At 33.3% G+C, this 25,652-nt stretch overlaps 2 protein-coding genes and 1 long non-coding RNA gene across 3 annotated transcripts; 2 read left to right on the top strand and 1 right to left on the bottom strand.

Annotated features, from left to right (window-relative positions):
- Positions 1-770: 770 nt before the first annotated feature.
- LOC134243841 (uncharacterized) lies at positions 771-1,695 on the bottom strand. The gene is made up of 2 exons (XR_009987123.1): positions 1,436-1,695; positions 771-1,241 (listed from the first exon to the last, which is right to left on the bottom strand). It is a non-coding gene; the product is annotated as an uncharacterized LOC134243841 (long non-coding RNA).
- Positions 1,696-3,482: 1,787 nt separating this feature from the next.
- On the top strand, positions 3,483-6,792 carry LOC134243843 (heat shock 70 kDa protein 12B-like). The gene is made up of 5 exons (XM_062726073.1): positions 3,483-3,534; positions 3,842-4,137; positions 4,673-4,891; positions 5,060-5,216; positions 5,395-6,792. The coding sequence occupies exons 1-5, from the start codon at positions 3,519-3,521 to the stop codon at positions 6,471-6,473; spliced, it is 1,767 nt and encodes a 588-aa protein (XP_062582057.1). The 5' UTR covers positions 3,483-3,518; the 3' UTR covers positions 6,474-6,792.
- Positions 6,793-10,042: 3,250 nt separating this feature from the next.
- LOC134243840 (fat-like cadherin-related tumor suppressor homolog) lies at positions 10,043-25,543 on the top strand. Its single transcript, XM_062726070.1, has 11 exons — positions 10,043-10,119; positions 11,102-11,211; positions 11,350-11,630; positions 12,916-12,981; positions 15,091-15,198; positions 16,194-16,301; positions 20,821-20,907; positions 24,475-24,666; positions 24,771-24,902; positions 25,069-25,254; positions 25,400-25,543. Exons 1-11 carry the CDS (start codon positions 10,043-10,045, stop codon positions 25,541-25,543), a joined length of 1,491 nt encoding a protein of 496 aa, XP_062582054.1.
- Positions 25,544-25,652: the final 109 nt, after the last annotated feature.

Raw genomic sequence — 25,652 nt, 5'->3', positions numbered from 1 at the left:
TGTAGCCCTGCCATACTCCCAGAGGTCATGATTGGGATAAGGAGCCAGCGCTGATCCAGGATTTTTTTTCTTCCGAGGGTGGGGGTCCACCCCAGTCAAAATCATTTTCAAAAAACAAACCTAATCTCATTTCCAAACGTGTAAAACCTATTTCGAGTGTGTGTGTTTGTGTGTGTGTGTGTGGGGGGGTGTACATGTAGTCGTTGACTTATTAACTAAAGCTTCATACCTTTCACTTTCCATAACATTTACACAAACAAAGCGAGGGATCCACTTCCAGGGTCACTTAAGCTTGGTTAAGTCTATTATTTAATAACTCTGCAAATTCCGGACACTGGCTAGAAAGATCTCTTGACTCTTCGGCTCTGGTGTGTTAAAAATCATAGGCGCTCCGCCATACATGCACATGTACGTTTGTATAGTTGACGAAATATAGTCATCTTCATATAGGTTTACTCCTCTGTACAATACAACCAACAAAAATCGTTAAGGTAAGTCGGTAATAGGTCCCAGGCAGAAGCAAACATGGAGGGTAGTTGTAGGCCTTGTGGATTTTAGTATATAAGGGTACACTATATTTCGTCATTTAAAACATTTTTGTGACGTCATCTTTTGTTAAACCTGGTTCAATAAATTTGTTATTGTCCTGCATCCCGTCCAATAAGTTACCTGTAGGAGTCCAATAAGATTCAACTTATTGGACAGGTACAGGTAACGTTAAAATGAGAACAAAGGGCGAAGCAAATAAGTAAACACCACTTAAAAGGCAATGACAAATTAAACAATTTAATATGAACAATGTAGGAAATTAGTAGCGTTAAATGTTAATATTTCACAAAAAATCCTATTGAAAATGACACAAATAATCCAGTGAATTGAATGTCTCAGATACATTATTGTAAACGCATCCGTGGCTCCGATCATAAATTTCCTAAATTCACCGTTCATTGCTATATAATAGATTCATTTCACAATGATTGATCCACGGAACATATAAAGAATCCAACGGACACAAAAGATGAATGAGAAGCATGTGTTTTCTTACACACAACCTTGGGCTTTTTGTTTATTGAAATATCCATTTTCCGCATTTAGCACATAATTTAGCTCACGAAATTCCAACGTAATCTGTAATTCCGTTCGATGATTAATGATCATTTGTCCACCTAGTCCTGGGTCGTTTAAGCGAGTATCTGTCGTTTTAAGGAGTGGCTGGAGTAAAATCCTTCCGAGTTCGAAACCTGCTCACAAAAGATAATTGCATTTTTAAAAAATACATCAAGAATAATCTCCCAATTTCAAAGAAAATGCTTAAACAGTTGTTTGAGTAAAATCCTTCAAATCCTATTGCTTTACAAAAATTACCTTTTAACGTGAATTGTTTCTTGCAAATTCCGAAACATAAGAATATATATCCGGACTACAAAGTAAAAACCTGAACTGAGGCATCTTGGTGTAATCGATAAATGGCATCGTCAAAACACCCGATTCTGAGGGTCTTTTTTTCAAAATTAAAATGTACGTTTTCTTCCGTAGTCGTTGCCTTGTAAAATGAATAAATTGTAAAGAATTTAGTAGAACTGACTTTTACGCATGCGTAGTATATATAAAAAATGTCGCAAAGCGGATAAATAAGACGTACTAAACAAAGTTAATGTTCATATTTATCGATATAAAACACCTCTCGATGATTCCAACTATAAATAAAGGCAAAACTAGAGGTACTGTGAGCAATGAGCTCACTAAATAATACCCCCCGCTCCCATATGAATATAATGGCAGTGTACATGTTTTGCTCTGGAAAATCAAAAATATATGTCACGCAATACAGTTAAGGTGCGCAATGGAAATATGGACTAAATTTTGTATTTAAAAATGTATTCGTAATCGGGATGACGATTATTTTTAGTACATTGTTTATATCGGATAATTGTAATTATGATTAATAACTACATATCGAGGACGATTATATTTTATATCTAGACTAGTCACGTGATGCGGCAGTCACGCTATTTTAGCACAATGACTTGAAGTATTGATGTTACATATGAATTTCACTAGTGCAAGGGCATAACCAAGATAAATTTCCAAGTTTAGTATATAAATATTTTCAACACGCATTGTAGTTTCTAAAAAGTGTTGCGATCCTGTCTAAATTCTGCAATTTCATTGTTTAAATTATACTTGTATGACCGAATGCTATATTTTTGCTGGTCAGCGGCATGAATTATTGATATAATTAAATTGTTGTTAAGATTTCATCAGGATCGCAGCACTTTTTAGATACCTTAATAGTTCTATACTTGAAATGTAAAAGCTTACTTTGATCCATAGAGTGTATGCCCTTGCACTAGATCGATTTATTAAACCCCCTACATTACAATCCGATGTACTTGCATACAAATATACGGCAGTGTCAATTAAATACGTAATGTACAGAAAATATATTAATAAAGTAGTGAAGAATACATTAAATCCAAGTTATTGGTCCATAGAATATCTGTAATTAATATTTTATTTAATTAGAGAAAACATATTTTGTTGAGAAAATATTACTTTATCTGTCTCTCACTGCATACAAACTACGTCACGTTGTAAGAAATGACGTCATATTGACAAGTGTATTGCGATCAGTGACTTGTTTATAACTTGTTATGTGGGATTTAATTAACGACAAAACAACATGCTGTAGTAGGTTTTTATGTAGTTTGATGATTTCTTACTGGTTAAATTATCAGATAAACTCATTTTGTGGCATTTTAAAGAAATGTTGTATGACGTATATGGTGAATGATGTCATAGTCAAGTTTTCCCGTACAAATTAGGCTCCGCCTCCTTTTTGTAACCTTAACTGTGCTGCGCAGATCAAAAAGTAAAATAGGAGGTGCACAATGGCAATATGTAATAAAGATTCTGTGAAAGTTTCATCAAATTTCATTCAGTGATATAAGAGGAGCTGCGGATAAGAGATGGGTAGGCCTACCCCAAAAGCGTAACAGACGGACGGACGGAATTAACGATTACTATAAACCCTCCCGCTTTTCAAGCGGAGGTATAATAAAAACCAAAGCTCGTTTTCTTTGGCCTAACTTGATGAACAGTGCCAGGTAGTCATCCAAGCAGAACGAGACCTTACCTGTGGCTGTCCAATAAGTTAACAATGGACGTGTTCGACAGTGGTGAAATGTTTTAAGTAAGTTATAAGCCTTAAACTGACCATTATGTCAGATATAAGACTCTCCTCGGCGCTAACGCGCCTCGGGCCGTCTAATATCTGACATAATGGACAGTTTTCGGCTTATAACCATTACCTACAAACTTACATTGGGAGCGCCTAGCTATGGTTTACTCAACACCTGAATTTTTTTCAAACTATGATAGAAGTTTATTGTAGGCTATTTACAAAGATTGAAAAATATATACACAACCTGAGACAATCCTTTTCTTCTGCATGGCTTCCGTTACTCTTAGTACTTTGATTTCATAAGGGAAGGAAATCTGCACATGGTTTCCGGAAGATGTCGAATCTAAATAGTAAGTGGGGTTTTATTAAAGGTTATTTGTATAAAGGAGAATGAAAAAAATGTCATAAAAACTTAGAAAGATAAAGAGGAAATAAGAATTAAAATCTTTGATGTTTCATACATCAAAACCCGAGACTTCTATGCATGATGCAGCCTACTTTCGGTTTTAAAGTTCGTAGTTCGAATTTCCTCGTAGACCAGATACATAATATCATCTGTTATTTATCTCTCTGGCTTAAAACAAAATCAACGGACTTAATCATACTCCAGTCAAGTGTGAATTTGTTTAGATATATATTATATTGATTTTCATCTAGGTTCAATCAGGTCAAAATGCAGAAAGCTTTTTGTGGCTGCTATCGACTTTGGGACAACTTATTCGGGATACGCCTTCTCCTCTACCTCGGATTGGTCAAAAGTGTTGACCAGTAATTGGACTGGGGGTAAGGTTGTCACCTTAAAGACCCCCACAGCTTTACTGTTAGAAGCGGACCAAACATTTAAGGCCTTTGGATATGAGGCGGAGGACCAGTATATAGACTTGGCACGAGATGAAGAACACGAGGATTATTATTTTTTTCATCGATTTAAGATGATACTACATTCCGAAAAGGCAAGTGTCTAATATTAATTTCTTATTTGATTAAATATTGTATTTATGACAGAAAGTTTCTGAGTAGATGGTAAAGAAAAACACAATCACATGGTACAAGTAGTTCAGATCTGATATTGCTCAATTTTTTTTGGTTGAGATTAATGCACATTTTGTTCAATAAGTATATTGTAGCTCATCCATTCCATTTTTTTTAAAAATCAGCAAGATACAGAACTGATCTGCAGCTTCTGCAAAGGCATTAAGTGCATTTGCAATTGAGACCCCCAAAAATAAAATACAAAATTTGTCTTTTATTTTACAATTTTTAGGGAAATATAAAGGCACAAGAAATTTTAACATTAACAGGGCACACATTTTGTGACGATCATAAATTTCACTGAAATACTTAATTGAGGTCAGGACAAAATCATTTATTGATAAAATTCTGCATGAAGAATTCTGTGCTTAAAAAATGAAATATTTTGATAGGGAAGTTTGTGTAACTATAACATATACTTATACAGTTTTCAAATATCTTTTTTTATTTTTGTAGGCAATAAGTAGAAAAACAAAGCTGAAAGATGCCTCAGGTAAAGAAATGGAAGCCCTTAAAGTGTTCAAGATATCTATAGAGTTTCTGGTGGGTGACCTGATGAAAACTCTAAAGAACAGTTATCCAGATATAAAGGAATCAGACATTGACTATGTTATCACTGTGCCTGCCATTTGGGATGACAGATCAAAGCAGTTCATGAGAGAGGCTGCACGAGAGGTAGGATGATGTCCCAGAAGGACATATTTTTGATTCGAACTTGATAAAAAATAGATTAAGTTGACTAAATTTTTGCTCTAATTTTAGAAAAATGCGCTGATAAAATTGGGTTTTTCTTGAGACATTTCCCCAAGACATTTCAACTTGTTTTTAATTTCTTTATAACAGGCTGGGATTGAGCGATCATCTTTGACAATTGCTTTAGAGCCAGAAGCTGCATCCATTCATTGTCAGTATCTACCAGCCAAAGATCTTAATCTCTCACAGTCTAAATATCTGGGAGAACTTGCTGTTGGGAGCAAGTATTTAGTTGCTGATTTGGGAGGTATGTAATTCATATGAGTAACTCTTCTAGTTACAGTGTACAAGTGCTGCATTTTATAAGTACCCGGTGTATGGCCACAACTTGCATCTATAATTAATGCATATGTATACACTAAGGTGTAAGTTTCAATGTTATATAGGTCATTGTGTTTTAAATTTTGACTACATTTCATTTTTAGGGGGTACAGCAGACATAACAGTGCATCATAAAATTGATGATGGATCTCTGGAGGAAATGCGAGAGGCCAGCGGAGGACCATGGGGAGGTAAATCTGTGGATGACGAATTTGAAAAATATATTGAGGAAATCATTGGAACAGAGTCCATGAAAGAGTTGAAGAAGTCATCTTTTGATGATTATTTAGAACTCATGAGGAACTTTGAATTAAAGAAGAGATCAGCTAAGCCAGGGAAAGAAGGAAACACACATCTGTCCATTCCACTGGGTCTTGTACAAATTGTCAAAAAAGATAAATCCAGGAAATCTCTAGAAAAAGCAATTGAAATGTCCCCATATGCAGGAAAAGTCACTTTTGAAAACTGGAAGTTGAAGTGGAAAAATGAAGATTTTCTACGTTTCTTTGACTACACCATTAAGAAAATTAAAGAACATTTACGAGGAATTTTGTACGATAGTGATATGGTAGCTGTGGAAACAATTCTAATGGTTGGTGGTTTTGCTGAATGTGAAGTTGTCCAAAAAGCAGTTAGAGAGGGTTTCAAAATGAAACGTGTAGTTGTTCCTGATGATGCAGGCATTTCTGTCTTAAAAGGCGCTGTGTATTTTGGGCACATTCCTGATGCTATATCTAGGCGAACAGCTCGATACACCTATGGCATCCAAAGCTGGCCTGAGTTCAACCCAACAAAACACCCAGAGAGCAAGAAAGTTGAAGTCAATGGAAGAGCAAGGTGTAAAGATGTTTTCTTCAAGTATATAACAAAAGGACAGCATTTGACAGCTGGGTATGAAAAATCTCAAATATTTCAAGCTTTGAACCCAAAAGAGAAGAAATTAGAGTGTGCAATTTACATCTCCGACAGCAAAGATCCTAAATACGTAGATGACCCAGGATGTCATCGCTTGGGGGTCTTAGTTATACCCCTACCAGATTTGCCAGATGGTGCTTCAATTGAATTGGAAGAAAGTATGATATTTGGAGAGACTGAGCTAAGACTTCAGGCTAAGGATATATTTTCAGGAAAGAGTTATGAAGTACAATTAGATCTTTTGGCTGAACCTTCGACTGATGAATAAAACCAATTTTTTAGGGCTAATTAATTTTAAAACTGAAAATTAAAGTGTTGATACTTGCCATTATGCTGACATTGTGGATAACATGATCAGTTACTTCTGGAGAGAACTTTAAACATCTTGCAATATTCATAGATCAAGGTGGTTCATTTTAAAGTTTTGGAAATATTCAAGATGTGTTTGTAAAAGTGTTGAAATTTTGTAAAAATATATATAGACTTCTACCCATTATGAGTTCCTGAATATTAGAAATCCAACCAAGAAAACATTTTAAAAAATGAAGAGGAAGAATAAAAATGAACACATTGTAAACTGATATAAACATGAGTAGCCTCTCCTTACCGGGTATAATTGAACTTTGTTAAGATTGAGGGGAGTATTTATTATTTTAATACACTGACATTGTTTTTTTTTTTTTGGTTTCATAACCGAATATATTTTTTGTCAATTTTATTTTAAAGAAATAAACATTTGAAGTATTAGTGTTTTTTTTTCATTGATCCCATTGTATAATATTGATCTTAAATGTTATTTTTGTTCTGAACACGCCCATTAGCCTCTGAAGATATTCATGGAATGCGTTCCTCAAAAATTCCAGTTTAAAAATTGTTGATTGAGATTCTGAGAAAAATTACTCAAAAGTTAAAAATTTAGAAACAAGGGGAATTATCAATCTAATTAAAATAAGACCTTTCATCTCGATTATGAAAAATCAAATTTTAATTAGATTGGGGAAATTATCTTAATCGAAATGTTGTTTGCAGACCTGTTTACTCTCACGATTTCGCCGTATTTTATACGTATTTTTAGTCTAAAATACGTCTCACGTTTTTGCTTTTATAAAAATATGGAAATCTGAAATACGTTCGTTTGGAATTTAGTAGTTAGTTTTTAGCTCACCTGAGCCGAAGGCTCAAGTGAGCTTTTCTGATCACATTTTGTCCGTCGTCCGTCCGTCTGTCCGTCTGTAAACTTTTCACATTTTAGACTTCTTCTCAAGAACCAATGGGCCAATTTTAACCAAACTTAATACAAAGCATCCTTGGGTGTAGGGGAGTTTAAATTGGTAAAATGAAGGGCCAAGTCCCCTTACAAGGGGAGATAATCAAGAAAAGACAAAAATAGGGTGGGGTCTTTAAAAAATCTTCTTCTCAAGAACCACTGGGCAAGGAAACCTGAAACTTATGTGTAAGCATCCTTGGGTAGTGTAGATATTAAATTGTTAAAATCATGACCCCCGGGGGTAGGGTGGGGCCACAATAGGGAATCCAAGTTTTACATAGAAATATATAGAACAAATCTTTAAAAATCTTCTTCTCAAGAACCACTGGGCCAGGAAACCTGAAACTTATGTGTAAGCATCCTTGGGTAGTGTAGATATTAAGTTGTTAAAATCATGACCCCCGGGGGTAGGGCGGGGCCACAATAGGGAATCCAAGTTTTACATAGAAATATATAGAACAAATCTTTAAAAATCTTCTTCTCAGGAACCACTGGGCCAGGAAAGCTGAAACTTATGTGGAAGCATCCTTGGGTAGTGTAGATATTAAGTTGTCAAAATCATGACCCCCGGGGGTAGGGCGGGGCCACAATAGGGAATCCAAGTTTTACATAGAAATATATAGAACAAATCTTTAAAAATCTTCTTCTCAAGAACCACTGGGCCAGGAAACCTGAAACTTATGTGGAAGCATCCTTGGGTAGTGTATATTTTAAATTGTTAAAATCATGACCCCCCGGGGGTAGGGCGGGCCACAATAGGGAATCCAAGTTTTACATAGAAATATATAGAACAAATCTTTAAAAATCTTCTTCTTAGAAACCACTGTGCCAGGAAAGCTGAAATTTATGTGGAAGCATCCTTGGCTGGTGTAGATATTAAATTGTTAAAATCATGACCCCCGGGGGTAGGGTGGGGCCACAATAGGAAATCCAACTTTTACATAGAAATATATAGAACAAATATTTAAAAATCTTCTTCTGAAGAACTACTGGGCCAGGAAAGCTGAAACTTTTGTGGAAGCATCCTTGGGTAGTGTAGATTCTAAAGTTTTAAAATAAAAAAGGGAAGTGGGTTGTTGGGCATGATACGTATAGCAAGAGGGGGAATCTGGTAAAGATCTGCATCACCCAAGGTACTCAGGTGAGCGATGTGGCCCATGGGCCTCTTGTTGTTATAATCTGTCTAAGTTTCACGCTTTTTAATCGGTAAAGATAGAAAGATTTCAAACAAATAAGAGAAAATGGTTTGCCAAAACGCTGTAGAATTTTGAAATGACAAACACTGTGTTGTAAAACCATATTTTTTGTAATCAGAAAATCAGTTGTTATTTATTAATTTATGCATAATCAATGGAAAGTGAAATCTTACTTGCAAAAGCCAAATCTCACGGACAAATCTATACAAAAATACTGAGAGACAACGATATGGGTTAACAGGTCTGTGTTTGGTTACCTTGACAATTACAGCTACTTTTAATTTATTCAGGGATTCGATTTGTGTTATAAAATATACAACTTTTCCTCTTTCCCACGATTCAATATACCCCTCCCCCTGCTTTGAAAAGTGGGAGGGTATATAGGGATCGAGATGTCCATCTGTAGGTCAATTTCAATTTTTTGCAAAGTTAAAAGTCATGTCCTGTCAGTTTTGACAAAAAGCAATGCTCTATACCTCAACCATCTTTCCATTGAAATCTGATGCTGTAGCTCGGGATTAAAATCAATGCTAATTTTAAAATATAACAAGATGTGTTTGTGAATCACTGATGCCCCCGTATGCAACATAGCAAAGATTAAACTTTTCGTAAATGCGAATTTAATATATTGGTACCAAAAGTAGGGTATTCTCATTGGAAATACCAATTACCTTGATCTTTTGATTTTGACCCATACGGGGGCATTACAATCACATCTGTTTTAAGAAATTCTTGACGCTGTGTGTTCCGCGGGTAGAAAACATGTTGATTTAAAAATAAGTAAATTTATTTCAGTTTAATCGAATGGAATGAAACTTTACAAATCAACAAAACAAATGTTTTTACATATTATGTTGTGCTCATTTTAAATTTTTTGTTATTAATATAACGAAGATTGACATCGTCCACGAACTTTTCGAACAACCCCCGTAAATACGTTTTCTGTAAACTCTTTTCCAGCTGATTGAAATTAACTTGTAGGCTATATTCAATAATTTTAGAATAAAATGCAAATTCTTAATTTTTTTGCATTTATTTTGCATTTAAACTTAATTAAGATGTTCTTTGACATATTTATCTTGCATATTGACATATAATTTTATTAAAAAAATAACTTGCATACAGGGGTTAGAAATATACATGTACCAATCATAAAAACCAGCTATTTAATCGCGAAAAAATTATGCTTTATATAATAGTGTAGGTCTTGTGTCACGAGTCTTTATGTCTAGATTTAAAAAAAAATGTCATATTAAATAAAAAACACTTGAGTTTCAATGTTTACCCATATTTCCATTTATATAACGCCAAAATCAAGATAAAATCTTGAAAAATGAGCGATGGATTTTCCCCCAAATAATCAAGTCACGCTGTATGCACCGCAATTATCGCCTGGAAGAAGCAGGAAGTACTGTATATTCCATTTCTTGTGTCACGTCAAATATTTTACTGTAAGTACTTATAATAAAATGGTGTAAATAGTAAAAAAAAATACATTTTGTTTTAAAATACAATGATTTATAGATAACTAGTAAGGTATTTTTATCGATTAATATTAATTTTCTTTTGCTTGAAAACTGCTGTACTTTATTCTGCGTTTATTGAAAATCTCTAGAGCGTTGAAACTATATCCAGATTTTATGTCGCTAAACGATACGAAGAAAGTTTTTCTTGAATAAAAAGGCATACACATTTTTGTGCTGTTTTGTAAAGGTCCTAGTGGTATTGTCAATGTTTTGCTAACAAATATCACACATGGTGCTATAATATGTCTTTCTGAGTTTCAAGCATATATACATATTTCATTGCCATCTTGTCAAACTGGTTAAATTTGGAGATTTAATGCAATCACAACAATGACTGTTCAATTTATTTTCATTTAGCTGAATATTTTCTCATTTATTTCAAAATAAATCCCCCTTGCCGATATCATGCAATGGATAAACTTTATAAATATGACGCATTAAATATTTGTACATTCCCTAGGTCACTATGAAATGTATGTGTTGCGTTTCCAAAATTATTTAAGTAATTTTAACTTACCTTATATTCTGTTAAAGGTGTTTTCAATCTATTAACACTAAACAGTTTGGGAGGAATCGGTCATTAGATTTAATGCTTGGTTTCATCTATATCTAGATATATACAGTTAAACGTTTTTACTTTGCACGATGCAGTTATCTCTTTACATTATATTAAAAGAACACATTTAATTATGAAATTCAATACCATACAAATTAATAATATTTTGCTATCTGACCCTATTAATAAATATTAAAAGCAATAGATATCAATTTCCAATTCATTCCACGTGGCGGCTGTTCATTAACTCTACAGTGTCTCAAAAATTCAGTTTCAAGAAAGTTTCTGTGGATATTTATAATATATATTATAATGTACTAGTAATTGTTTGAGATTACATTATTTTTTTAGGCAAGAACAATACCTCCTAAATATTCAGATGTTGGATCATGATGCTTTTTATGTGCTGTTTACAGCCTTCCTGCTAAATGGACACATACTAACTGTAAATTCACAAGAACGTAAGTGATTTTTTCTTAATTGTGTTTTCATAATTTAAAGTGTTTGAATATTTATGCTTACTGCAGAGTTTCTTAATTTCTCAAAATCTAAAATGCATGCTTATTTGTTAGACTATTTGATTAATTGTTTGTTTACAGCATGCAGTTCACCTGATCCTAACATTGCTGGAACTGTGTACGAATCCACGTTTTCTTCTTTTGACTCCAACTCGCCACTTTATAGAACAGACACAACGATAGAAGGAATAAATCAGGGAACTCAGACAACATCTGGAGTCAACATAACCTTTCTTAGAACACAAGCCACCCCTGCTGATCTTGACTTAAATAATCTGTTTGAATTGATAACTTTACCAGTATCAAACTCAACCTTTGGAAGTAGGACTTTTATCCGATTAAAGTCAGCAATTGACAGAGATGTACGTTTTATATTTCTTATGAAGCAAATCAAACAAAATCACTTAACTCTTCATATGAGACTTTTTCAAAGGTTTGTCGTAGGTTCCTCAAATATCTGATATATCTCTTTGATAAAATATCTCCTATAAACATAACAAGCATATTTTCAAAATAAAATATAATTGAACGTTTATCGGATCAAATTGCGTGTTAGACATCGATCAACTTCTATAATGCTCGATGAAAAGTCTATCACATACCAATGCGTATTTTCGTACGTCTCGAGAAATGTTCAGAAATCATCCCGTATTATATGTCTGATTTAAAACAAACATATGTATGCTACAATTTATTATTCAACTTACCGGGTATGAGAAAATGTTATAAATAAAATACGAGTATATGGATATTACGAAGATTATTTAAGATCACATGTCCTTTCAAAGATATAAATCAGGAGCATAATGAAAACGGTCCACTAAAACATAGGGGGTGGGATCAGGTGCAATGGAGAAGTGAATATCTCTTGCTGAACGGTCCCATCCATTGTGTGCTTCTTGTCGGGGAATAACAGAAAATTCCGTCGACAATGCAGTTTGTAAATAATGGCCTAACAATGTTATAGCAACGTCACCCACCATTTGACTCAATGGTTGTATGTTATTGCTTACATTATATTGTATCGACTATAGAACTTGATAATTTAAAATGAGACTACTGATATTTATATTTGCCACTAACTTGCCTCATGTTAGTCCTTGTTCATACTTAGAGCATGCTCTAGCATATCGAATTAACTGAGAGACATAATCCCATAATTACACGGGGTGATAAGTGTTTACTGCTACATAAGTAAGGGAACTCGACGATTAAAAATGAGGTAGATCATAAGTCTCTGTTGTTAGATTACCATATCAGAAATTTTTTCTGGTGAAATATTCAAATGAGAAACAAATACTTTAGACTTCATGCTATCTTTTTCTAAGCCCACTGACATAATTATGAATGGAAATACATGGTTTCTAAACTGTTTTCAAAATGTTTTAAAAGTAACTATAGACATGTAAGACTTACAGTAACACTTGTGGTTTTATCAACTCAAGAAATATCCATTATGGTTATATAAGAAAAAAAAAACTTCTGGTGTCTTATCTGGAAATGAATATCAATGTTATTTTTAGGTGAGAACGTATATTTTTTCACATGCCGGATAACTTACAACTTAACTTCTGTTTTAAAACTATTTTACGTATATCATATATTCTTTACATCAAGTAATATTTTGTGTTCATTTTTATTACGCAGGGGAGTTCCTATACTGAGAGTGATGACCTCAACAATATTGAATTTCAATTATCTTGTCGTGCATTGGTAAGTAAAGTTGGTTTGCAGATATGACGAAATGTATCATTATGATAGGATCATTCTTTAGAAACAAAGTTATCCCTTACTCTACTCTTGTTTGTACACTCACGTGCCAAAAGTATGTCAATTTTTTCAAGATGGCCGCCGTAAATAAATTAAATCAATAATTTTTTTTTCAATAAAATTTTACTTTCATTCACGAATTTTGACTTATTTATGTCACCATTAAGCTGCCGTATATTATGTAATGCCTTTGTAAACCGGAAGTAGTCATAACTTCTGCTATTTTTCCATTGTCAATGTAAACAACAAGCATGGGACGAAGGGGACGAGAACTTACTATTGATGAAAAGAAGACCGTAATATCCCTAATAGAAAGTGGATTAAAAGCGGTTAAAGTGGCTGAATTACTAAATTTGAATTCCTCGACAATTTGTCGATTCTTAAAGCGATTTCGTGAGCGGGGTGACGTTGAAAATAAACCTCGAAGTGGACGACCCCCATCCATGACAGTTCGCGACCACACGGCTCTCTCTAGAATCGTAAAAAAAGAAAGAAGAAAAACTTTAACGGAAATAACCGATGAATACAACAGGTCAGTGCCAAATTCTGTATCTAAGAGAACTATTCAGCGCGAGCTTCATCGTCAGCAATACTGGAGAAGGACTGTGGCAAAAAAATTGGGGGTCCGTGAAGTGAACAGGAAGAAACGACTTCAGTATTGTAGGGGAAAATTAACTTGGAAAGTTGACCAACAATGGAAGAATGTTATTTTTAGTGATGAGATGACGATAGTTGTAAAACCAGATGGTAAAGTTAAAGTTTGGAGGAAAACATCGGAGAAATGGAGAGGCTATTGCCTGGGGTATCTTGGACAAGGGCCCTCACGCTGCTTGAAGTTAATGGTGTGGGGGACAATAACATACCATGGAGCTGGAATACTGGCATTTGTTGATGGTAATATGAACTCGCAGAAGTACATTAGTGTGTTAGATGAACATTTATGGCCCGTGATAGTAAAATATTTTGCAAATTCACCCTGGCATTTCATGGATGACAATTGCCCTGTTCATCGCTCACGAGAGACAGAAGACTGGAAACATAGGAATGGCATTCTACCATTTTTTTGGCCCCCGCAATCCCCTGATTTAAACCCAATTGAAAATGTCTGGCTTGTTTTGAAAAATCATGTTAAACGTCAGATTTTCCACATCCGTACCATCGACGACTTGAAACACGAACTACAGTATGCTTGGAACAATCTGTCAAAAACTTACCTCAGGTCTCTCTACTCCAGTCTACCGAAACGATGTCGGAAAGTGATCGCATCCAAAGGCTTCATCACAAAATATTAAGTCAAAAAACGAAGAAATAAGGTAAGTGCATCATTTTTTATTCAAGTAGTAAACAAAAACTATGGCGGCCATCTTGTGAAAAAATTGACATACTTTTGGCACGTGAGTGTATCTGATAAAACTATTTTAATGTTCAGCGTACAAAAAGCTTTTTGCAGAATACTGATAAATCGATCCTATTATTGAAATAAGAAATGACATGGGAAAATGACATTTAATCTTACTTGATTATCATATAACATAATATATATATAATACTTTGTGATTCATTTATTGCACCCTCTGCAGACCTTTCTAGAACTGATGTCACTTAATGGCGGTAAATGATATTTCAGAAAAGAAAAAAAGCATGTCATAGCTCATGATCATGAGTCTTTGCTAGAGACGACTTGTAGAATACCAGCAATCTGTGCTGTCTATGAATTTAACTCCACCTTAAATTTTGGAATTTCTACAAAAATTCTAGAGTCAAACAAAGCTACATAGCTAATTTTTAAGTTCATAGATTAGAAGTCATAGCATGAGAAAACGTATCGTATCGAAGAATAGTTGTTTTCAAAGAAATGGGAATTATTACTTTAGTCGTCTCTCTCAAGTCAAACAATGCATAATGAACAACAGTATAATGTACATGTATAATCTTTAAAAGTGTGTACCTTTTGTAACTATCATACACGAAATTGAAACCTTGAGGGAAAAAATTTAAAAGAAAAACAAACATTAAAATGTGTTAAAATAATTCTTTCACTTTGAAATTTAGAAAGACCCAACACAAACAAAGTTTTTCCTGATGCAGTTGGAGATTCGAGATATAAATGATAATGCACCTATATTTAGAAATACTTCTTACTTTGCTTCAGTCATACAGGTAAGTCGACTTCATTAATCGAGACAGTTCACATAATTAAATATGACACTGAATGAAAACCAAAGCAAAATGCATGGAAATTGTGTAGTGATTAATCAACAAAAAATCTTGAGCTGTAGAACATGTGGATTCCATTATTTACAGAATTTAACTATGATCAAAAGTGAAAAACAAAGAGGAACTGCTCTGTAAATACAATTTTTCTCATAAAAATAATCAAATCCCTGTCTAACTTCTTTTTCGTTGGTCAAGAATTTTACAAATCTGGTAATTAAAATCATCATTTGCTTAGCACAATAATGAATTCTTTTACGTCTCGAAATTCATCAGATCAAAGCATAATATCTTCAAAAAATCAATGCATTTTCAACGTTCAATATATATATATATATATATATATATATATATATATATATATATATATATATATATATATATATATATATATATATATATATATATATATGTATTATCAACAGAGCCTCTCCAGATCGAGTGGTCATTAATTGCAAAATTCTGAAACAGGCCCCCTTGCTCATCATAATTATGCATAAAGTTCACGAGGCCTGGAGGCCATAAAAGTTGGACGAGCTCACTTTTGGTCTCAGTCTCACTTTTACCAAAGGAATATATAGTGGAAAAGTGAGACTGAAATCAAAAGTGAGCTCGTCTCAGTTTTATGGCCCCAGGCCTGGTCTATTCCAAGAAGTACAGATTTTCAAAGAATTCGTGCAAATTTACTATATATACTCACCCTAAACGTAAACCCTAGATTCTGGGTGTGTGAATTTTACAATATTTGAAGAGAACCCTAACTTATCTTAACTATATATTTAGCTTGTCTTTTAAATACCCAAAACAGAAATTAAGAATTAAAGAATTATAGCATTTTCACCAGAACCAAGCGATATTTTAAATATTTTGGAATTACCCAAGCTGACGTGACACAGAAAAAAATGAAAGATACGCAATGTTTTAAACATGTAAATTAACAGTCGGCACCAGTGGGAACAACAGTGTATTCTGGGGTAACAGCTACAGATCTGGATGCAGGAAGCAACAAAGAAATTGAGTATGCCATAGTCCAAGGAAATGAAACATTCGTAAGTTCAATGTCTACTAGTATTTACATTTTCAAAAGCGATAAACTGTTATTTATTTCTTGAGTAGAAGTGATAAATTGAAAGCGTTTTCACCAGTGAAGATATCAACATGTTAAATTCACTATTTAAATGGAAAGATTAGTGAACGATGAAAGGTAAATTAAACAAGATGACTAAAGACAAAAAAAATATACACTTTATTTAAGGACGCAGATTTCGAATACTAGTATTTATCTTTGTTGACTGTAAGTAGAACAATAATTCAAAACAAAAGGGTCGGTGTTTCCGTTTCACTGAAACCAATAACTAATGAAGTCACTTCTTAAAGAAGACTGTCCACACAATACCGACCTTAAAAGTAGTTTTACTAGGTATTAAATAGATTGTGAGTAGAGAACAGAGAGAGATTCTAGTAAATCTAGAATTTATTAGTTACTTGCACTAGGTTAGAATGTATCTATATACGACCCCGCTCCTCTTGACACCTACTACTCACTATCTTAGCTAGTAATCAAAATGGTTACTAATAATTTCTAACGCTTTACTAGGCAAACTAGTTATATTAACTAGTAGTTCAGTGTTCTTTGACTCAATGAATCAAGTTAAAGACATTTTTTCCAGAACTATGAAGAAGGAATAACCTTTTTTACAGATATTCCTTTTACACACATATATAATATACTCTTCAAAAAAGAAACGCATATTAGGAACAATACCCTTTAAAATGTTTGTTATTTTTTTCATAATTTCTTTTTTAAGAAAGTTATGACGCATTCGAGTAAATAGCATTATTTTTTAATGCAATTGTTCACTTCACAGCTATTCTACAAATCTCACAGACAAAAAACCCTGATTTTGCAAAATTCCTCAAAAATGTTTGATCTCAATTTTCATGTTTCATGTCTACTTGTTCTGATGCAATTACTTCAGACCCAAAGGGGCTATCAAAAGCGGGGGTTCTCGATTCTTTGAATCTGGTTTAATCTGAAAATTGACGCTTTCTAAATGCTGAATCTGAATGTTGCATATCTACGTCATCTACAGCATTAACAATTCCTGAACTGTACAGACCATCTAAAAAGACTGTTTCAGATGACTATGAATTATTGCAAGAAGATTATTCATGCCATTGTTCTGACCCCACAACACCCCAAATATCGACTTCAAAGATCTCAGATCAATAGACTATGACAATAGCATCACCGCTGAACATTTTGGTTGAGCTAATAGTTCAGAATGTTTATCGGAAAGTCTGTTCTGAATTTAAGAGTGCTGATGCTTCGTAATGAACGTTAGACAGAAAACTGCCTCCTGGACGTTAAAAAAGTTGGTGGTGGTAGTGTAATGATATGGAAAATGGTATCACATAAAATTAGACTAATCTGGTTCGTATTCAAAGGACTTTGGTAGAGAAAGGCACTATTTTGATGTTCTACCTACACATGCTTATTCATTTTTGCGGCATTCTAGAGCCATAGTTCAATCTGACAATACACAGCAACACACGGCTCGTTTGACGGTTGAGTCTATATATCACGAGCCTAGCGTAGTTATGAGGCATTGATAACACGGAAAAATCCGCGGTCGGGTCAACAAGATCCGGTATCCCCCAAGATTATTTATTCATTTTGATCGTTAAATCAATGTTTAAATTTTTTGTTTTATATACAAAGCTAAACGATTAAGTATTTTTATGCAAGTTTTTTTTCATACAAATATAATAATGTATGGGATGAGTTTGACATTTTTGCGCGGTTTGTAATCAAAACAAAACTATGCCGGCCGTCAGAAAGTTTAGAAACTACCAAGAATTCAAGCATTAAATTTCTTTAAAATCTAGAAAAAAGCACAACAAGATTCATTACACAGAGATTTAGCAATAATAGGACACTTTCAAGTACAGGGAGATGGTAAGGAAAACAATTTAAAGCTACCTATGCTATGTAGAATTATTATGTAGGTCTCTCTTTCTATTAGAAGGCTCGCAGAATCAGAGCCCTGTACACAAAGAGTCAGGGATGTCACATATTCTAAAAAACAAATGTAAACTTAATTATTTTGAGAAAATAAAAACGATTAAAAAAATTTTTTAAACAAGTGGCTCCAATCAGCAACGTACCTCCGATCACTTGACTCTACACTAAGAAGAAGGTATGGTTTCCATACAAATTTTGCCCTGTGATTTTCTTTAAAATGAAACTGGTGTTAAAGTTGAAAACTCATGCTTTTTAAATAATTGAAATTCAATGCAGAAAAATCATACAAGTCATTTTTCTCACATGTGTTTTTAAATGCTTATTATGACGTCAAAAACATGTGCATTTTCCCGTATTTTCTTAAAAAGTTGCAGAAGACACCAATTTTCAATGGAATTTTCTTTCAGATAACATTGTCCACAGGCATCGCCCACAAAGATCTTGAGATATGTGATTTGTTATTGAATTTTGCACAAAATATCAAAAAATAAACGTGGGCGACGGCTGTGGACACTGTTTTCTAAAAGAAAATCACCCTGGAAATGTGCCATTTTGAGGCTTTTTCTGTTGAAAATAGAGAAATGCTTCACATTAATGACGTCATATTTGCAGAATGGTAAACCTTCATGCCATATTCTTTTATGATTTATCAGAGTCATTTATGTAACTAATATTTAAGCCAGTTTCAAAACTTTTTGATGTCATTACATTTTTAGGGCGCAATAAAGCTAAAACCATACCTTCTTCTTAGTGTTTCAGCGGTGTGAAACGAGGTATATATTTTTATAAATTGATTTATGATGAAGAATTAATTTTCTTCATAATCCGCCTCATCAGGAGTTTATTTGCATTATGCATTCATGCATCTACACGGAAATAATAACATAAATTATTTTTAAATTGTTGAGGAAGTGAGAATATCACCCAAGTTTTTACTGCGTTTGTAGGACACAATAAGTAATTCTGAGAAGACTGTTTGACAGTCTTCATCCTTTGTAAGGATGTGCCAATATTTTATCAGTTTTCTTTTTAAATGCTGTGAACAGGGGTTGCATTTTGTGACAAAAACAAGAGGAATTCTTTTTTTTAATGTCACTTTTACTTTGCAGGGTTTTCTCTCTGCTATAATTAGCGAATACATTTTGCATGTTAGATTTGATTTCAATGTTATCGTATCCTCTTTTTAAGAGATTAACCTCAAACTCACGCAGATTTCAAGTAAGGTGATTTCTTTGTTTGTATTTCTCATATGGCGTATTTTTTCACCTTTAATGAATCCTTTAAAAACAGAGGAATTATGTGAACTGTTACGTTCCAAATATTGGAATGAGTTTGTTGGTTTAATGAAGGTTTTAAAATCTAGAATTTGACTGGTTTTAAATGTATTTCCTTTAAACACTGTAGTGTCTAAGAAATTGATTTCGTGTGGAGATTTCATATGTGAATTTGAGTAGAGAATGGTGTGAATTAGCTATTCCAAATTATTCATGAATGATAGCTTCTGATCCGTGAAAAATGATAAACCTGTTGTCGCGATAGCGACGATGATATATTAAATTATTCTTCCCTGTAAATTTATCGATCATTTTATCTGTGATTTGGTGAAGGCGACTGTTGCACACAGATGGGGAACGCTTAGAACCCATTACACATCCTATTGTTTGTTTATACATGTATTATGCGTTCTGTAGGTGAAACGTTTTGTGAGATAATAGGTCGACCTCTTGGAATAATTGGTGAATTGAAGCTTAGCCATTGTTTTTAATCTCGTTAAATTCTAGATTTTAAAACCTACATTAAACCAACAAACTCATTCCAATATTTGGAACGTAACAGTTCACATAATTCCTCTGTTTTTAAAGAATTCATCAAAGGTGAAACAATACGCCATATGAGAAATACAAGCAATGAAACCACCTTGCTTGAAATTCTGGGTGAGTTTGGGGTTAATCTCTTAAAAAGAGGATACGATAACATTGAAATCAAATCTAACATGCAAAATGTATTCGCTAATTATAGCAGAGAGAAAACCCTGCAAAGTAAAAGTGACATTAAAAAAAAGAATTCCTCTTGTTTTTGTCACAAAATGCAACCCCTGTTCAGAGCATTTAAAAAGAAAACTGATAAAATATTGGCACATCCTTACAAAGGATGAAGACTGTCAAACAGTCTTCTCAGAATTACTTATTGTGTCCTACAAACGCAGTAAAAACTTGGGTGATATTCTCACTTCCTCAACAATTTAAAAATAATTTATGTTATTATTTACGTGTCGATGCATGAATGCATAATGCAAGTGCATAATGCATAATACTCCTGATGAGGCGGATTTGCAGCAGTATGAAGAAAATTATTTCTTCATCATAAATCAATTTATAAAAATATATACCTCGTTTCACACCGCCGAAACACTAAATAAGTGGAGAGTCAAGTGATCGGAGGTACGTGGCTGATTGGAGCCACTTGTTTAAAAAAAACCTCGTTAAGAGTATATTAAATATCTATTGATTTTATGGAATATATATTTCTAATTTTATTTTTAGCCTGTGCAGTACTTTGAAGTAGAAAAGACCTCTGGTAAAGTTATTTTGAAACAAGCATTATGCGCTACAACAAGCTCTCAATTCCAGGTAAAAAAAAATCACCGTCAAACTAAAGAACGAAATCAATTAAGGAATGAATTTAACAGCAACCCAAGTTATACAGTGTAAGATGGGTTGAGACATTTTGCGCTTTATAAACCGCAAGAGGGTTTATAAAAAATCGTATACTGTTCCAACCCATGTCATACCAGTAAAAATTGATTTGCTTTTCAATTCATTCCTGATAATTTAATTTTCTATCATTCAGTGTAGACAATACAACACTTTTTCGATCAAAAATGAATTCAAATTGAGCATACTTTACAATTAGTCAAGCGGAATAATGCGTTCTAAACCTTACTCATTTTGACGTAGGCAACCTATGTTGTACAATATGAAGTAAATCTTTATCCAATCATATAACTTACAACGAAAATTATAATAATCCAAGAGGCAATCAATGAATTGTAAAACGATGATTACATTTTGTTGCAACTGTAGCCAACTATTTGTCACAATCTATTTATACATAGATATAAATACCCCAGTGGAATCCAGGAAATCACTACCTGGGCCACTAATTTGTACCTTGACCCTAATCCAGAGACCCATGCCACATTAACACTGACATTCCGTAATAATAAAAAATCCATTTGTTATTATTAATTTTTTAATTGTTGAACCTAGACCGCCTGAATTTCTGCTAAATTACAAAATTAATGTATGCGTACCCGTGATATATATTTAACCTCACCCCCTGAGATTGGCCACTGGCACTTTTTCTAGCGATGACTGGTTAGTGATCTTGATCTTGTAGGACATTTTTAATACTCCCAGTTTCGGTGGTTCCCCTAGACCTAGCCCATCCAGAATCCAGGGTGGCACGTGTGTCATCTTGATATCCCCTTCCTAGCTGCTATCTCGGCCATCCGTTTATTTGGTATCAATATACGCTTTGCTGTATAAAGTCTAACTTTTGTTTTCCCCCATCTTCCTTGGTTTGGGTGGCATTACGACCCGATGGCAGCGGATATTTGTTATATTTCTATCTATTTAAAACCCAGTCTCGATATAATGTTAAGTCACTACCACGAACGCACGAGTAATCGCCCTTGCACAGGTATTCGAGGCATTTATCACAATGTGGTGATAAATGCAATTATTTACGAATATAACCAACTGCTATTAGTGAGATTTCTTTCGTGATTTCCTTTAAATCTGATTCGGAAGATATGTTCTCAATATTTTTTAAGGCAATTTGACCAATTCGAAACAAAATCCATCCATGCATTGAGAATATGCATCCTTAATTCTTTGAGAAATACATGTATATTACATACGAATGTGTATATTTATAACTTTTAAATAGAAACAGAATCCGTCAACTTGTAAACAAGTTACAGTAATTGTATATTATTTTTAATTGTAAAGTTCACTGTTACGTGTATAACTAAGCGTAATGGTACCTTTCATTAATAGGGACAACCATGGCGATCTTTACGTCAACATTTTTGGGCATAACTTCTTTGTGACTTGATAGAGATTATAACGGGTTTAAAAGTCATATGCTGAGTCATAGAAATTTATTCTGATATCATGTATTTTTAGAGCAAATAAATAAATATGTCTGTGGTATTTTTTATTCACTCACATGGAGTTTATGTCTATCAGCTAATAAAAGCAAGAGTAAATTCTGAGTACGCTCAATTAAAAAAGAACGAGTCAGGCTACAGAAAATTAAATTGAAGTCACAGGGATTACAACAGCATTTTATAAATTATGTGGTCTTTATAATGATGACTGCAAATGAAAATGGAATTAGCTATCCAGATAAAAAAAAATCTTTTAAACCAAACAAATTAGGTACAGAGCAAAACCCCTAAATAATATCAGAGGTTGGATCAGGTATACCTTGTCGACAAGTCATACATGAGTTCTTCTTGTCATAATCGGGCAAACAGAAAATTCCGCAGACATCTCAGCGTTTGAAGGGGTTGACTGGTGTTTTCATTACGCAATATTTTCTTCATCGTAATAAAATGAAACGTATTTACTGTTTTAAAGCAATTTTTTTCACTTAATTAAAAAAAAATTAAAAATTCAGGAATTAAATGTTGATTTTTTTTGTACAATCTTATATGTTGAAAAAAGGCTGGTTTTTTTTTGACGTTTGTAAAAGTTATAGGTAAAAAAATGTCTGTGAGATGAAAGAACTACTGGAGGGTCGTTAAACAGTTAACCCTACTAAAAACATTTACTCTAATGTGTTCATATTGTACTATCATAGAACTTTTAATTTTCTCATTTCATATATTAAAAAAGCATTGTCTACTTTTTTGACCTTCTAAGGTGAAGGTTGCATGTGTACAATAAAAAGGAAACTAACATTCATTGTAATTGTTAACTTAGCGGACAGGTACAGGTTAGTGAATATCTAAATAATTAAAAACATTTTAATCACAAAGCACACGAGATTCCAACACAATTTTTTGTGATTCTGAATGCTGAAAGCATGTCTTCTGAGGGAGAAATCATATTTTTTATGCAAAACAAATTAAGATATGTAATTCTCAAGTGATATTTTGAATTTTGTGCTTAGTATTGTAAAGAAAATGGGCTTTGCGTTCAAAGTGAATTTTTTTTTGTTTAAATATTTTTCAACTTTTTATCAAGGCATTTCAAGGATGCAAAACAACAACAAACAAACAAATTAACAAATTGTGTTCTTTAACTGACAGAAAGCTTCACAATACCCCACGTTAAAGTTTTCATGCTTAATTAAGGATGTCAAGGATAAACAAATCAACAAATTAAAAGCTTTTTTGTCGCTCTAGTCAGAAATGAACCGGATAATCTAAATTTTTACCAGGAGAAGTGTTATCCCCTCTTTTGTTGTTGGTGCAAATTTCATTCCAATAGAATTAAAAGATATATCCTTAAAATTTTGTCATTGTGACGTGGAACATATATTTCATCATTTATTGGAATAATTACAAAGTTTTAATTTTAGTTACTGTGAATTGGAGTAGATTATTTGCTTACATTGTGAAATATGCTAAATTCATTACATTAAAAATATTTATTTTTGTTTATTTGTGTTGTGTTTTCTTAATTCAATAATTTACCTGTAGCCATCCAAATTTTTTTAAAACTGTCCATTATTTTTAATAATAGACAGGTTTTTAAACTTTTTCGACAGTTTCAGGTAACATATCAGGCTGTTTTGGGCCTTGTAAGAAACAAAAGATGATGTCATACTAATTTTTAAAGACCATTTGAAGTTCTTAAAGAAGGGGTAATGAAATGTTATAAAAGAAAAAGTAATAAATGTATTAAAGCTCCTGAAATTTAAAACATAGAAATTTTAGAATCTTTCCATAATTTTTTATTATTTTTTGTGTAAATCCTTTGTATCTGTCATCTTTAGTAGTACTCTTTAAAAACAGGAAAAGTGTCTTATTGTCTACACTGAAATCGAATTAGAAGGAATAAATCTTATTTTAACCTGTGTTAAACAATATAACATAAATAGGAGCAGTTTAGGCTTTTGTTTAAACCGTTTCGCGGTTTATAAAGTGTAAACTATCCGAAGTTATGCTAGATCTAGTTTTCTAGTTTTCAGTTTTGGCTCGTGACAAAGGAAATCCTCCCCAGTTTTCTGTGGATCATGCTACAGTGAGGATCACCGTGTACAGAAACTTATTCCCACCCGTCTTCCAAGGAACACCTTACACAGCTACTATTAACTTCAACAGTGTCAGTGGTACCACTGTCAAACAAGTCAACGCCACAGATGCTGACGCACAGGTAAAATTTACCTGCTTGAGGACTGAGAAGAGAACTGGATGTATTCAATGATATTTTTTCTGTGCATTGTTTCAAGAAAATTTTATTTTGAAATTCTTTTCCAGAGTCCCCACAATGTTGTAACTTACTCTATCATTGGTGATGCTACAGCACAAACTTTGTTCAGCATTAACGCTGTCAGTGGTTTGATCACAACTCGACAGAGTCTGTTCAATAACAATGTGGAATCCTCTTCAGTAAGATTTTTTTTCTCTGATGAAAAGTTAACAAAGCTATCAATAAGATAAGTCAATCTTATGATTGTGAATTATCATGAGAATGAGATGAAATGAAATCAAATATTGAATAGGAATCTTTTTTAAAAGTGTGAGGGTTTCCATAAGTAAGTAGTTTTTGTTTTAGATTTTTATAGAAGCCAAAGACGGGGCTATTCCAAGTTTGTCGGCAATATCTATAGTTATCGTCACCATTTCCAGAAATCTTAACCCCCCAGAGTGGGTCAGCACATCTTACACAGTGAACATTACAGAAACTCAAGATCTTGAAATCACCATTTCCAACATGAATACAAGGGACGCTGATACTAAGGTATGAGTATGTTTGAGTCAATTTCAAATGAATTTTTTTCCACAGTGTTTTTTTTTCTTTTTGTGAAAACCAAAAATTTGCTACTGTAATAAGTTTTGTGATCACACTTTAGATTCTGCATTGATCTGCTTGTCTTCTGTTTCAGTCGCCATACAACACAAGAATTACAACTTTGACGGGAGATGCTGACATGCTGCAATTTTTCAGACTAACAGAGGATGGCAGATTGTCGGTTCAACGATCTTTGACTCTTTCAACCAAAAGAACTTTCATAGTAAAACAGAAATAATAAAGTTTAAGTATTTCCTACTTAAAGAACATTGTTTATAAAATTTTGAATTAAAGTAATATTTTAGTTCAACAATCATATTTAAAAAAATTAACTGTCATCAGAGAAT

This window comes from Saccostrea cucullata, unplaced genomic scaffold (genome assembly GCF_032062105.1).
Source record: "Saccostrea cucullata isolate Sc308-1 unplaced genomic scaffold, CSIRO_AGI_Scuc_v1 ctg2425, whole genome shotgun sequence".
NCBI lineage: Eukaryota > Metazoa > Mollusca > Bivalvia > Ostreida > Ostreidae > Saccostrea > Saccostrea cuccullata.
The sequence above is the reverse complement of the archived record's forward strand: the minus strand, read 5'-3'. Positions and strand labels throughout refer to the sequence as shown.